The sequence below is a fragment of the Rattus norvegicus genome, chromosome 19 (genome assembly GCF_021556685.1).
Source record: "Rattus norvegicus strain SHRSP/BbbUtx chromosome 19, alternate assembly SHRSP_T2T, whole genome shotgun sequence".
NCBI classification, from domain to species: Eukaryota; Metazoa; Chordata; class Mammalia; order Rodentia; family Muridae; genus Rattus; species Rattus norvegicus.
The window spans coordinates 57,315,825-57,331,201 of record NC_141552.1 but is presented as its reverse complement, the minus strand read 5'-3'; the positions used below and the strand labels follow the sequence as shown (position 1 = coordinate 57,331,201).

General features: G+C 45.1%; 1 protein-coding gene across 2 annotated transcripts in view; it reads right to left on the bottom strand.

Annotated features, from left to right (window-relative positions):
* Positions 1-12,591, bottom strand: part of Vat1l (vesicle amine transport 1-like) — a 169,322-nt gene extending 156,731 nt beyond the window's left edge. Inside the window, exon 1 of one of the 2 annotated variants that reach the window (NM_001400980.1) lies at positions 12,260-12,591. In NM_001400980.1, coding sequence (NP_001387909.1) covers positions 12,260-12,486 — 227 coding nt within the window. In that variant the 5' untranslated portion in view covers positions 12,487-12,591. Of the gene's footprint in view, positions 1-11,346; positions 11,408-12,259 lie in introns of those variants that run through there. The other variant, XM_087594893.1, reaches the window with a different exon arrangement.
* Between the last annotated feature and the right edge of the window lie 2,786 nt (positions 12,592-15,377).

The following is a 15,377-nucleotide window of genomic DNA, read 5'->3' as shown; positions in this document are numbered from 1 at the left end:
AGGTGCTAGCTGTTCCCCAGGTCAGATCAAGAAGACCCTACAAAATGAAGCTTCTGTTTGGGGAAGTGGGAGGTTACATCAGTGCCTGCATGAAGCGTTCTCCAGTTCCGACTGCAAGGCATGAGTCAGAGTGTATGACAAACCCCTCAACGGAACAATTTTAGTGAGTTTTGCTGGGAGGATAAAAAGAATCCAATTACAAAATCACTCAGACCAATCATAGGAACGGTGGGCTTAATAGCTCTGCATTAGCTGACTGAACTACGGTAGCACAGATAAATGAAAAAGCAATTCTCTTTGATCCTACGCAAGGCCTGCTTTTCTTCTCCCACCAAAGACGACAAGGAATAACCATTCTGGGAGGAAAGAGGAGGGAGCTATGGAGAAAGTAGTGAGAGTCTCATTAGAGTCCACACAAATTCAGGATACAAATTATCTGCATGGGGTGGGGCACTGCTCATTGTGTATCAATTTCCTTGAAGAACAACTGTGTCCTCTAAGGAGATAAAAAAAAATGGGCAAACCGGGTGGGAGATTCTAGGCATGGATGAAGACAGCTATAATGTATTAATGTTGGATTTGTCACCATTCAAGCTGTTTTCCTACCTGGCTGAAATCTAAGCTGTCTTAGTATCTGGGTGGTTATTGTTTAGTTCTTTTGTGGTGCTGAGGTTTGAACTCAGGGTCTTATAAGCACTGAGCAAACATTCTACCACCGACCTAAAGCTAAGATCCTTATCTCAGATCTTGAGCAAATTCGTTCATCTCTCTGATCCCATTTCTTCATCTGCTGTCCTAGATATATAGCTACAGGACACTTAGAATAGTGCCCGTAACACAAAAGAAGGCTTCCATGAGGGTTATTATGATATGGAAAATAATGATAATAATTAATAATAATAATAATAAATGGCATAAAGGGAATGATGATGGCATCCTTATGTTATCTTCAAACCATGAGGATATGACTCTAGGCAGAATAGACACAGCATGCTTCAGGGTGATGGGGGCCAAAATGATGACAGAAAAGGGTCATTATTAAAAGGGTAAATTAGGAGAACTATATTCTGAGAACCCATACAACAGCCCATAGGAAACACGTCCAACTATTTGAAGACTGAGGAGAGGGTATTGGGGGGTAGTGTGTAACCAAGAAAGATGGGAACAGAGTCATGGAAAGACAGGTTCTTTCCAAATCCTGCTGTTGATACGCAGGCTTTGAGGAATGTCTGAGTGAGTGCTCCTGGAATAACAGTTATCAGAGGCAGACCCCAGGTTCTCTCAGACATCCCTGGCCTCCAGCACTTGGTAGAGACAGAGGTCAATAGGGAGAAAATTACAGAGTATCCTCAGAGCCCAGAGCCCCACATTTGCCAGCATAGAGAAGGTAGTTATTAGAGATTGGGGAAGTAACTCTAGGTTCCACAGTCACACGGTGTGTTGAGAAGAAATAAAATTCTTTGAAGATGTATTTCCTCTGGGGTTCATCTAGCCCTTACTCAAAGACCCACCACCTGCAGATCTTTGAAGAGATTGCCTTTCTTGTTGGGTAAAATTGCTAGATAGACAAAGGTTTCTTATTGATGAGGGGGGGAACTTAAAGCTACATCTATCCTGAGTGACCACTGGCTATGCTACAATAGCCTTGATTATTACCTGCACAGTCAATCATTTATTTATCTATCCTGTGACTACTTATTGAATGTCTATATTAACCCAGGTATATAATTGTTCACTGGTGATGTTAGAATTTCCAAGATTATTAAACAGGTGTGAAAGACTTTATTCTATATTAGTTAATAACTTTGAAATAAGAAATCTAAGATCCTGAAAGGGAATGAACAGGGATATAATTCCAGTCCTTGCTATGGTCTCCAATATTTTCTGGATGAGAGTCTCTCCTAACAGGGCACAGTGGTATGGACCTGCAATCCCAATATTCAGGAAATTAAGGACTGTGAGTGTGAAGCCAGGCTGGGCCACATGGTGAGTTCAAGGCCAGTCTGTGCAATTGGGTGAGATCTTGATTCAGAAAACACAGAGGGAGAGAAGGGGTAGAGAGGGACTGTCTCTACACATAGATGGCTGCCATTGTAACCAGTTCAGTAGGGTGCTTTTCTTTCTCTTTAAGAAGAAACTTTTTTTTTTGAGATGATAACATAATGACATCATTTCCCCTTCCATTTCCTCCCGCAAAATCCTCCCATGTGCCCTTCCTTAATCTTTCTGAAATTCATAGCCTCTTCTAAAAATTAGCTGCGTGTGCAGGCGTGCACGCGCGCGCACACACAGACACACACACACAGACACACACACACACACACACTCCCTAAATGCCTCAGTACAACCTGTTTCATTTGAGTGTCTTTTACATACACACATACATCACATACACACACACATACACACACACACACACATACACACACACTCCCTCAATACATACATAATTACCCCTGCTGAGTTGTATTTTTTGTAGTTCTTACCTATATCATTTAATCACCATTCTCTACTGATTTTGGAGTATCTACTCCTCCACACACGATACACTCACACAAGCATGTCTGCATGCCAGCTCCCCATCTCACACACACACACACACACACACACACACACACACATACACACACACAAACATTTCAAGTGGGCTGTTAATCCCACAGTCATATTATTTTAGGCCAGTGTAGGAGAGAACAAGACAAATACAGTCTAAGTTCTTTATTTCTTTGGGGACTTGAGAGAGAGCGACCGAGGGAGATCTAGAGGCTGCCAAGCAATGACCAACCAAATTCTTTCCTAGCTACGTGAAAATAGAAGAAAACCATTTCTGCTGTATGGAGGCTTACTAAAACCTGTACAAGACAGCCAGAGCTAGAGGTTGACACCCTTGTCAGTCTTCAGATGAAGTCACTTTAGGAGCTAGCTAGAACAGGGACCTGTCACAATGGTTAGCAGAGAAGTGACAAAGGCAGAAGTCAGGGAGGAACACGCTGTTGGTCCCCCTGAAGGTTCCTTAGCTTGGTTTAGGTCCTGGCACCCTACAGGAGCTCAATATATCTGGGTTCTACTTCTTCTGCTCTTCCTTCAGGAATCAGTCTTGGTGCATTTTTCCAAGGCTTCTCTAGATCTTGGGGTGTTGCAAACTTTTGGGGAGACTTGTAGGGGCTGAATGGTGGGATCCCTCCAGAAAACCTTTTAAGGGAGGGACTAGGGAAGCAGCTCAATGAAAAAGTGCTTGTCAAGCTTGCCTAAGGTCCCAGGTTCTATCCCTCGCACTACACACAGGAGGAAATTTTATGGAGTATTGGAGACCTTCTAATGTATTTCTTTGTATCTCTTCCACGCCAGTTATATCTTTTCAACACATACTATGTGTCACAGAAATCATCAATTCAACAAACATTTAATAAACCAATAGCACTGCTAGGTTCTTTAGGTCCACTACCTTTCTGTGTATGTATATGTGTGTGAGTATATTATGTATGTCAATGTGGAAGCCCATGTAAGTGCATGTGTAAGTAAATATCTACATCTGTGCTTCTGTCAGAGGAAACTAGAAATCAACCTGGGTTACCAGTCCCCAGAAGTTGTCCACTGTGTTTGTTTTGGTGGTGTTCTGTTGTCTTATTGTTTGAGACAGTCTCTCACTAGGACCTTGGGCTCATCAAGTAAGCTACAGTGGTTGGCCATTGAGTCTTGAGATCTACCTGTCTCTACTTCTTTGACGCTGAGATTACACGAAGCCACCACACTTGGCTTTTTATATGGGAGCTGGGGACTTATACTTGGGCTTGCAAGTGTTTTAGCAACTGAACCATTCCCAAGGTCGCCATTATCTATTTTTATCCTTATCCAATGCAAACACCTTATCGCATTGGTACTATTAATGCCCATATCCCATATGAACAAACTGGGGCTTCATCCCATAGTTACACAAGTTTCTAAGACAATCAGAAACTTACATGGCTTACATCCACGCCTACATCACTTCAAATGGAGATTTTACAACCCAAGGCTTGCACACGGTGCCATTGCAAGATATGAATCATTATGCTTCCTTGCATAGGGGATAATTATCTTGCACCGAGCTCTGGGGACCACATTCATTTAGTGAAGTCAAGAGTAGCAAGACCCGATGCTCTAGCTTGCTAACAGGGTTTTGTTGGGGAAGTGCTATTTGCCATGCCCTGCTCCCAGCCAGGGCTGAAGACGAAACTAGATGAAGGAAGAGTCGGGAGGTCACTGGCAAAAGAAGATTAAAGGCAGAAGCTGACTGCATGCTCTTATGAAGAAAATATCACATTCAAAGACGGAGCAGTGCTTTCCACGGGAGCATCGATGCCGTCTCCTGAGCCTTCAAACATAAAACTCAACTCATTTCAATGCCATGACTCCAGCCAATTTCCTGTATGAGATCACATACGGAGGAACTAATTTGAGATTACATGCCTGCTGCCCTTTCCTATGAGGAGTCTCTTCTGGCTCTAATTAAACTTTTTCTTCTACGACAAATGCCAAGATGTCAAAAGGATTCATCTTAGGAAAGAGAAGTGCTAGGAACTTGGGGCTATAAATTCCTGTGCTTGACTGAGTTTTGTCGTTAGCACTGGATGCCACTGATCGATCCGAAGGTCATTGGATTTGGAATCCTTTGAATTACAGTGAAACAAACACTGAGGGATGGATTATCCATGCACACTCAACTGCCAGTGAATCTATGCCACTACCCATGGATGTTATGCAAGGGCTGGGGTAATGGTAGTCATAGAACAATGTTATAGAGAATAGAATAGTCTATCCCCAACCCTAGGATTAAGAATCGAAAGCCAACTTCCTGACCCTTGCTGCCAATGTGGTTCAGAACCAAGACATATCAATTCAAACCCAAGAATCTCAGAAAGGAAAATGACCTTAATCGAGCACCTATTGTGGGCAAGGTATTTTGGGAGTTGCTGTAGTTTTAATATGAAATGTATCCCCAAAGGCCCATGTGTTTGAGCACTTGGTCCATGCTGGTAGTGCTGTGTGGGAGGGTTGTAGAGCCTTCAGGAGGTGGAGGCTTGCAGGCAAAAGTGGATGGGAGGCTAGAGGTGAGTCTTAAGGTTTTATATCACAACCTCCATTCATTCTCTCTTTGCTTACTGCCAATGCAGCATGAGCAGCTGGCCTCCTGATCCCCCCACCATGCATTTCCCACCAGATTGGAAGGTATCCCCTCAAACCATAAGCCAGAAAAAATTTCTTCCTTAATTTGCTTGTCGTTAGGTATTTTATCGCAGCAATGAGAAAACCAACTTAAAACAAGGGCTTTCATAGACTCTTCCAATCATCACCATGCCTAACATCAGGCATTGCTACTAGGATGAGTTCCAAGTGCTATTTGCTTTGGATCAAACAGTCACAGTGAGGTAGAGTTAGGATCAGAATCCAAATCCACAAGAGTTTCCCAATATTTCTACCTAACTCCTAACTCCCAGTTTCTTCTCCTGAAAAACAGGATTGCTAATTCCTGGGCTACTATCCTTCGAGTGGGAAGGATAAGATTAAAAATAATAATGTGTCTAATGTGCTTTGATCCCACAAGGATGCTTCAAGAAGGGGACATGGTGGTCATGACTGTCAGCCATCCTTCTCCGTGCCCATCATGAAGTACCTTTGGTTTCTGACCAGTATCTCTCTAATTTGAGCTCTGGCTGCTGCTGTCTATGGGGACATAGTACATGTCAGATGTTGTTAGTTTTCATCTTCGTTTTATATGGAAGGCATAAGCTAAGCTCATGCTCAAACACGTGACTAACAGAAAGGAAAACAAGATACTAAATCTAGGCTACCTGTAACCAAAGCCCAGGTACTTTCCATGGGCAAAATTGATTCTTGCCCAGCTTGCTTTGCTACCAAAGAGGGTTGACCAGCCATCTCCAGCTATGCTTTCTAAAGGGTGAATGAAATAGACTGATAATTGCTCCATTAAACCCAGAGTTTCTCGGGTGCTATTCCAATGCTCTACCACTGAGATACATCCTTCGTTCAGAACAAGCTCTTTCTGACTGGACTCCTTGTTACTTTCTCTTGATCTCACACGACTTGGAATCCCATAACATTGACTCCAAGAAAGTTTAAGGACATGCCTGACACCAGAACGTAATCAAAATTATGATATTGGTGACTTTCAGCGCATTAAAAATTCTAAACGGCATTGTTAAGCTAATTGCAATTGACTTTGTTTTTATTTTTAGTGAAACTATTTCCACTTGGATGAATCTTGCTCCACATAAAATGTGACTACAAATTTTCATTTCTCAGTCTTGTTGGCCGTCCACTATAAATTTTTCCAGCTACTGTTTCTGTTATTGAGGTGATGCTTTGACGGCCATGGGTTGCTTTATTATAATGGAAACAGTTGGAGGAAGAGAGGAACATACATTACTCTGAGAGAGAAAGGAGGAGCAAGTATGGAACAAATCAAGATTAAAACAGTCTCAAAGAACAAGATGGCTCCCTTTAGTTAAAATCACGGAGCGAAATGTGATAGAAGAGCCAGCATGATACGGGCGAGACATTAAATGTCTCTGCGAGGTTCGCATGTTTAAATACGTGGTCTCCAGCTGATGGGGCTATTTTGGGAAACTGTGGAACCTTTGGGGGCCCATGCATGGCTGTTTGAGGTGGGTCACTGAAACCAGTTTAGGTTTTCAGGATTATAACCCAACCTCACTTCTGATCTCTCTGCTTCCGCCACTATGCAAGCCAGCAGCAGCTGCCAGCTCCTACCACCATGGACTGAACCTCTCCAGCCACCTCGCCTTGTCTGCCATGATGAACTGTGTTTTCCAAACTGTGAGCCAAGATAAACCCCTTTTTCCCCTTTAAATTGCTTTTGTCAGGCATTTGGTCTCACGGGTGAGAAAAGAGACGTGCAGATTTTGTGCTCCTTCCTAGTCGAGGAACTTATCTAAACTGGTAAGATGACACAGATTCCAACTTTGGAGGGCTGAAGCAGGGGGATTGCAGGTTCCAAGCCAGCCGGCGATTGCCTATTGAGACCTTGTCTCAAACAAAACGACCCAAGAATTTCCATCTTATTATTGGACAAACAGGAGCCATCCCTGTCCCCCAGCCCTCATTAGCAAAGATATTAGTTGATGAGGAAACAAGAGCTTCAGTAGAGGAGAGCACAGCCACCCCTGAGCTGGCAGCCAGGTCTGCTCATTACCAACAGACTCTTAATTATGAGTCAGCACAGAAGCACAGAGTCACCCTTTCATGTCAAGCCCTGCTTCGTTCATTCAACACAGAGGAACCCGGAACACTGTAGCCCAGTTTCCATGCCAGAGCACTTTTCAAGTTGGGCACTGGGAGTTCTGAGCATAATTCCTCAATTTTATGATCGGCTGTGTCATTGAGCCTCCAACTGCTTACTTGAACAAACTCAGAGCACATCCCTGCCCATATTTCATCCCATCAACCTCATTAGCGACAGTTTAATGCTGTACTGATTTAGGACATCTCGACTTCAAGTTGTCAGTGTTTGCAACGTGTCCCGTTAATCAACGGAAGCAAGTGAAAAAGAAATTCTACTACCCTGAGTGGTTCCAAGGTTTAATGAGCACGAGTGTCCTTGATCAACAGTCCCAGTAACTTTGTCCTCAAGGTATTTTATACCTCAGAAACACAGAGGAAACGGAAGTGACATAATACAAAAGGACATCTCGGGGCAGTCATTATGCAATTTTGAGTCTTGTCAGTTCTATGTCGAATGGATAAAAATCATCCATGCAGCTCTCTCTGCATTACCCATCACTGGGTCTGCCTGCCTCTCCTCTCTGTCCTATCTTGTTCTCTATCTTTAGCATTATGATCTCCGAATCTCTGGTTCCCAAATGTAAGGAATCCAGGAACAAAATGAACTTGTTTTTGTTTTATTTGTATCTGTCTTCCACTTGGAAGTCTGAAGTTCTGACAAGTCTTTCTTAGAGTAGAGTTAGTGATGTTGACCTTATGGGTCTACAGATGCATTCAATTTCTAGCTCACAGCAACTCTTCAGCAAGTGGACATTCTTTCCCTGTCTCCTACATCCCTTCATGACATATTAGAATTCTACCTATCTTCTGGCTTGTTTCTGGTGTGGCCTGCCCTCAGCCCATTTTTAGATCAGCCAATAGGGCCAGGAGTAGCCTGAATCACTTTTTATCCAGTTGGTCTCCTTCCAGCAGTTTCATATGGCCTCTTGCTGTAAATCACTCTGGGAAAATAAATGTCCCCTATCCATTAGTGACTTTCTACCACAAGCCAATTTGAGCCACAAACTAGACAAGGCTTGTTAATGGCCACTTAAATACATTCCTACAGTCCAACCTGGAGACCTTCAGCCAGCCTCAAACCTTACCAGCTCTGTTCAAAATATATGACAGCAACAAGGTCACAGGTCATCAGACCCTTATTGGGTAGGGGAACCACACCCCCTGGTTTGTCTAGGATCCTTCTAGTTTGCCACTGCTATCCTGGTGTAATTATTGATCATTTCCTTTTCAAAACCACTCAAGTTTGAATGATAAGACTCTATAAGGCAGGGATGGCAATGAAAAATAATTGTTCAGATAGTAGGTCATTTATTAACCATTTGTTGTACAAAAAGGTCTTCTATGTCATACCTCATTTCAACTCCAATACAGTACTAACAAAGAAGGCATCACAATTATCCCCATTTTGCAGACCAGTCCATGGAGGTTTAGGGGAGCTAGTCAGCAATGCCAACCAAAGAGTGAGATTGTACTTCATCTAGATCCCTTCTGGCGATATTGGCTACTTATAATTCCCTAGAAAACTGTGCCCTGGTGTATGAACACCTACCCCTGCTTATGAGAACCCATGCTCCCCTTAGCAGCCCAGCCATTGACCAAACGGCTTACACAGTTTCTTGCTCTTGTAAGGAACTGGCTCTGGAGAGGGATCTGACTGAGATCATACCCTTGTTTAGCTCTCTCTCCCTGGCATATTTGCATTGCTCTCTTCTCTCTTAGTAAACTGCTCAAGGCCACCAAGGTCACATAGAAGCAAGAATTGAGGCTCAACCATATACCCAGGTCTACAAGGACACACACATACACACACTCACTTGCTACTTGGGCCCTTAAACCTATGTTACATAGCCCATTTCAATGCAGAGTTTGTGAAGTGGGTTTCCCATCGGCTGACATTTTTGGAGGTTAGAACCCCCTGCCTTTCAAACCCTACAGCACAAAGCAAGTAGTGGCTCTTTCTAAGCTGCATTTGAACACATATATCATTTCCAGAGAAACCATATTACTCTGAGAATAACCACAGAAGTCCCCTTAGCTATTCATAAGCACAATGGGTCCATATGTATTAAAGCAACAGTAGATGCAACAGTCTAGAGAGGCAAACCACATCTGCGGTGTTTCAGAGGGCCACACAATAGAGTAAGAGGGAAAGAGTAAAAGCTCTCCCCCCACACCAGGACATGCAAATATACATCCTAACTACTGGTTGTGTGATGTTTTTGACAAGTTGCCCAATGTCCCCAATACTCAATTTGTTCTGCAAGGAAAATACCTGCCCAATCAATCCACAAATTAGAGGGTAAATGAGATAAAATACCCCCTTTTCCTGCTGCTTCTTGTCAACTTTTATCATTAGCGTCACTAACCTGAACCCTTGTCCTAGGTCTAATTGTAGATGTGCCGTGTCTTGTTTCCAAGCAAAAAGGACATCCTATTTGATAATAAAAGGTTTCCATTAAAAACAGGGAGCAGAGGAAAGGAGGTCCTTCAGCCTCAAGGCCCCAGTTGATTCATAAAAACATGGTATGAGTCATGTTGCCTCTCAAGGCTGAAACTTAGAATCAATGGAACTCGTTGACCAGCCAATCCCAGCCCAGAGGAGGATGACAGGCCCCGTGTTCCATGCTGCCTTGCAAACTGATCAATTATGGTTCTCACTCCATGGAAGAAAAACTCAATCTGAGCTCACTGCCGTACTATATTACTAGTACAGACCAGGTCTGCGTGGCTTTCTGAGTAAGCAGGGCTTCTGTATAGAGGTTGTGCGTGTGTGTGTGTATGTACACATTTTTAGGCTCCATTAAAGAACATATTTGTTTGCCAGGCTTTGAAAATCACCTCTCTGCCTCCTTACTTTTATCTGGAAAGGATTTCAAAACATCCCTTCTCCTGTAGGCATTTTCTGGCAGTTAGCATGAGGCTACAAGATGCAGAAGCTGAAGAATGCAGACTGATTTTTATTACAGATGAAGATCATCTTTTTTTCTCTAAATTGTGGCCCTAACAGTTATTCTCAGAATATGTCCTCCAGAGTCTTAGACCTCCATCTTCACTGTGAATGAAAGTTCACAAGCCTCCCTCCCTCTCTCTCTCTCTCTCTCTCTCTCTCTCTCTCTCTCTCTCTCTCTCTCACACACACACACACACACACACACCACTCATGTTTAGATGTGTATACATAGGTGCATAATATTTTTGATGAGGTGGTTACTCATACATGGTGATTATACTAGGTCGATGGTCTTCTATCAATAAATAAGGAAGGGGCTGGGGATTTAGCTCAGTGGTAGAGCGCTTACCTAGGAAGCGCAAGGCCCTGGGTTCGGTCCCCAGCTCCGGAAAAAAATAAATAAATAAATAAATAAATAAATAAATAAATAAATAAGGAAAAAATGACGACCTACAACCCCCCTCCTAGTTATGCCCCCTCAACCCATTCACCCATCACCACTTAGAATATGCAGTGTGCCAACCGTGCTAGATGCTGGTGATTTATTGGTGAAAGGGGTGGGTAAAACCTTTGCCTGCTGAGATCAATCACCCTGGCTTCCTAAGAGTTAATGAAGACAGTGTAGGATCCCCAGATTGCCTAAATGCTTCTTCTCTTACTCTGAAATCCTCTGTCCACTCCGCTCACCGGAGAAACCCCAGAACACTCTTTAATGTCAAGAAGGACCAGTTTCATATATGAAGAACTAACCATGAATCACTGCTCACTGCTCTCACCAGCTGCCTCCTGATCTGGCAAATGAAACCCACCTGCTGTCAAGGTGGTGCAGGGGCCAAAAGGAGCTCTTTGCATTTTTTTTTTCCTGCCTTCAGGTTGTAAGATTCTGGCTTTCTTTCCAGATCTGTCCTAGGCAGGTTTGAATATGCTACAATTTCTAAGAAGTAGAAACACTGGGGACTTAGGGGATCCAACCAACAACCCTTATTATAGAATGCTGTGTCCAGCAAGCAGCTCCATCTGCACCCCACTAGAATTCAGGGGCATGACAGTGCAGTCCCCCCCACCCCCCGGCAGAGAAAAGCTTTCTCACTTACACACTACTGGGAAATCTCTGCTGGTCTAGGCGCAGGCACGTTTTCCAAAGAGAAACCTCTTAAGAGTGTGAGCTCCTTCTGGGGCCAGCATTGGAGTTCCTACGGGACAGGACGGGGGCTTTCCCAGCCACCAAGAATGCAGAAGATGCAATAGGGGAGAAAGGGTAGGCTGTATCCCTGGCCTCACCTTTCACCCAGCTTAGAGGCTGAGGATTTAACCCTCTTGAGTCTCAGTTCCTTCTCTCACAGTAAGTATGGGGAAGGAGACATACAAGGGTGTACCTTGTCCTCAGCCCCATCTGGACGCATAGAGGTGAAAAGGGAGATCAAGTGTCAAGTGGCAGCCAGACCACTTACTGGCAGCTGAGTGATCTTGGCAGATCATTTATTCTTCCTGAACCTCCGTTTTCTCATCTCTAAAGCTGGGCACCTGACTTACTGGGTCTCAGGAAGTATTAAACGGGATCGTATATGTAAAACTCCAGGAAAAAAAGAAAAAAAAAAAGAAAAACTAGCACCAGGAACTACGTGTAAATATATGGTGATTGCCATTTTTTTAAAACCACGCTAATGATCAAGTCCCACCCTTATGTCCCTCCCAGTGTTAGCTGCTGAGTTGCCCAAGAAGAGGGGCACAAAGCAATTTTCCAGACCTCAAGTCCTAGGTGCCACTATCATTCCTGTCACCCTACATCTGGTGTAAGGAGAAGGACCACTCTGAGCATCCTCCCCAGGCTCCCGTAGCTTGGGCTACCCCGGGAGGTTCTGAGAGCCAAGTATGAATGCAGAGAGGGTGCTCGCTGACTGTGGGTGCTAGGTACCTGGGCAGCATCTCCAATCTAGGCTCTCCCACCCACTGCCGGTGCGCCCAGCGCGTAAAGAGAGAAAAACCAAAAAGTCGTGGATACTGGACCAGGCTTTGACGCGGATCTTGAGCTCGCCGTCCTGTGGCTCCGGCATGGCCTTTCTGGAGAGCCTCAGCTTGTTGAGCCCGCCGAAGCCGGCCAGCACCACAGCTCGCATCTCCTGGGCATCCCCGAGGCGGTGGGAGCCGTCGCCGCCCTCAGCAGGCTCCTTGCTGGTCTCCTTCTCGATCATCTGTTCGGTCTCCTCCGCTTTCTCCACGCCTTCCTTGGCCATGGTGCGCGAGGTGCTGCGGGGTGCACAGGCTGTGGTTGTGAAGGGGGTCGAGGCTGCTCTCCCGCGGGTTCCTCCTGTTGAATGTGGGATGCTCTTCAGTGCAATGGCTGCAACCTCTGTGAGCGGAGCCGCGGTCCACCGCCTCTGCCGTAATCCTCAGAGGAGCCGCGCCCTAGCGCCCCATCCCCCTCCCTCACATTTCCTCCTACTTACTCCAAAACAAATCTCAAGTCCACCTTTTGTGTTGATCCTAAATCAGGCTATTTGTCTTAACCTTTAAAACAGATTTCCCCAAGACTCTTGAATACAAACGCACAAGGAGCGGCCGGCTGGATAACCCAACCCCTCGCGTGGGCCAAATACTTGGGTATATACGGCACAGACTCTGGCGCCTTGAAATGGACAGAGACGAACGTCTGGGCCTGGAGGATGCTGCTGCGAGACAAGGTTGCCTCTTCTCCCGTGGATGGTCAGGGGTGGGAGGGATAGCTGGGAAATTGGGCTGGTTCCCATCTGCTGGTTCTAAGTAGAGCGTCAGGGAGGTCCGGGAAGTTAAAGATCCATCCCAAGCAAGGCTCCAAAGAGCCAGGTCCAGTCTTTTCCCCCTGGTTGCCCCCTTGTCACCAGGGATGCTCTTCCTGGGCTTCTGTGGCTTCCTTGTGACAGCTAGTTCTCAGGACCAATGCTTTTTCTAGCAAAGAGTCTTCCAGAAGAGCTTCTGTTTCCTCTTGGGACCTCCAGAAGAGCAAGTTTGTTCGTGTTCTCTCTCTCTCTCTCTCTCTCTCTCTCTCTCTCTCTCTCTCTCTCTCTCTCTCTCTCTTCCTCCCTCCCTCCCTCCCTCTCCCTCCCTCTCTCCCCTCTCTCCCTTGCTTGTCTCTCCTTCCATCCTCTCATCCCCCCTCTCTCTTACACACACACACACACACACACACACACACACACACACACGCACGCCTTTTGTTTTGTAAGCTCACAGAAAAACGTGTACTTTTCCCAGCAGTGTTTGGTGACACATCTGTAGTAAGGAAGCTGAGGTAGGAGGGAAGCTCTGTCTCAAAAAACCTAAACAAGAATTTATTGCCAAGCACAGAGGTGCAATGCTTTAAATTCCAGAATTCCAGCACCCAGGAGGCAGAGACATGGATCTCTTATGGATTTGAAGGTAGCCTGGTCTACATAGTGAGCTCCAGGGTGGTCAGGGCAACATAGTGAGACCCTGTCTCAAAACAAACAAACAAACAAACAAACAAACCCCCCGAACTACAGATGCCATCCAAGCATGTCCATCACATAAATTCTGATCTTACAAAAGGTCATTTGTGCTGTCTGAGATAGAAGTTACCTTGTGCAGTTAAAGAAATCCAATTTCTCAGTTTCAGAGTGCATGTTTCAGTGTAGGCAACTCTTATCCTTGAGATCTCAGATGACATTTACTCTTCCTGAGCCCCAATACCAATATCCACTGTCCTAGTTGGGGTCGCTTATTGCTGTGATGAAACACCATGGCCAAGGCAACCTGGGGAGAAAAGGGTTTATTTCCCCTTTTACACTTCCAGGTAACAGGCTACCACTGAGGAAAGTCAGGGCAGGAACCCACACAGGGCAGGAATCTGGAGGTAGGGGCTGATGCAGAGGCCATGAAGGACTGTTGCTTACTGGCTTGCTCTTCATGGCTTGCTTAGCCTGCTCTCTTGTAGAACCCAGGACCACCTGCCCACGGATGGCCCCATCCACAATGGGCTGGACCTTCCCTCATCAATCAGACGTTTAGAAAATGGCTTACAGCCAGATCTTATGGCAATGTTCTCTCAATAGAGGCTTTCTATTTTCAGATGGCTCTAGCTTGTGTCATGCTAATATAAGACTACCCAACGTGACCACGAAATGGATGTACTCTATTTGTATTCTCCACTGTGTAAAGGCCTGTGGCAAAATGACCTCACGACAGCCAGTCTCTCCTCCTCCTATTACTCCTGCGCCTCTGTTTTAAAACTTTGGATCGCCTGGAAAAAGTCATCACGTCCTCCACATTAACTCAGGACTCTGCACCTGCTACGCCCTTCACTTTCCATGCTCCGCCCACTACCATTATTAGGGTTAATTCCTAAGCCAGAATCATCCAGAACATCACTTTCATGTGCAAAGTTCACCAACTTCCAGGCTGGATTCTTCACTGTTAAAGTGCGTGTCAGTTTGTAACTGTAATAGGATTTTTTTTTTTTACATTGTCTGGTGCCTTTGCCCAACTTAAACTTCAGGTGGGCAGGAGCTGTGGTACTTTTGTCCAACCCTGTCTTTCTGGGCATAGCTCATGATTGGTCCATAGCCAAACATGTTCGGTGAATGATGGAGCCCATGCAAGCCGATGCTGCTATGGAAACCCAGAGGATGGAACCATCAACTCATCCTGTGGGGTTGTGTGAATTCTCGGGAAAGAGGGGCTATGGGCGCTAGTTCTGTAGTCCAAGAAGGTTCCAGGCTCACTGAGGCACATACAAAGGTATCAGGTGAAGGTGTTCAGACTGCTCATCTTTTCTGTGAGCTGCAGGCCTTGCAGAGGAAGCTGAAGAAAACAACAGTTGGGGATGGTCTCTGAATCATCATCATCACCATCATCACCATCACCAGCACCACCACCACCACCACCACCATCATCATCATCACCATTATCATCACCATCATCATCATATCATCATCACCATCATCATCATATCATCATCACCACCACCACCACCACCATCATCATCACCATCATCATATCATCATCATATCATCATCATCATCATCATCACCATCACCATCACCATCATCATCATCATCATCACCATCATCATGGAGGTGATGGGAACCACCAAAAGCTTCAAATACAAAAACAAGGGACTGGAATTACT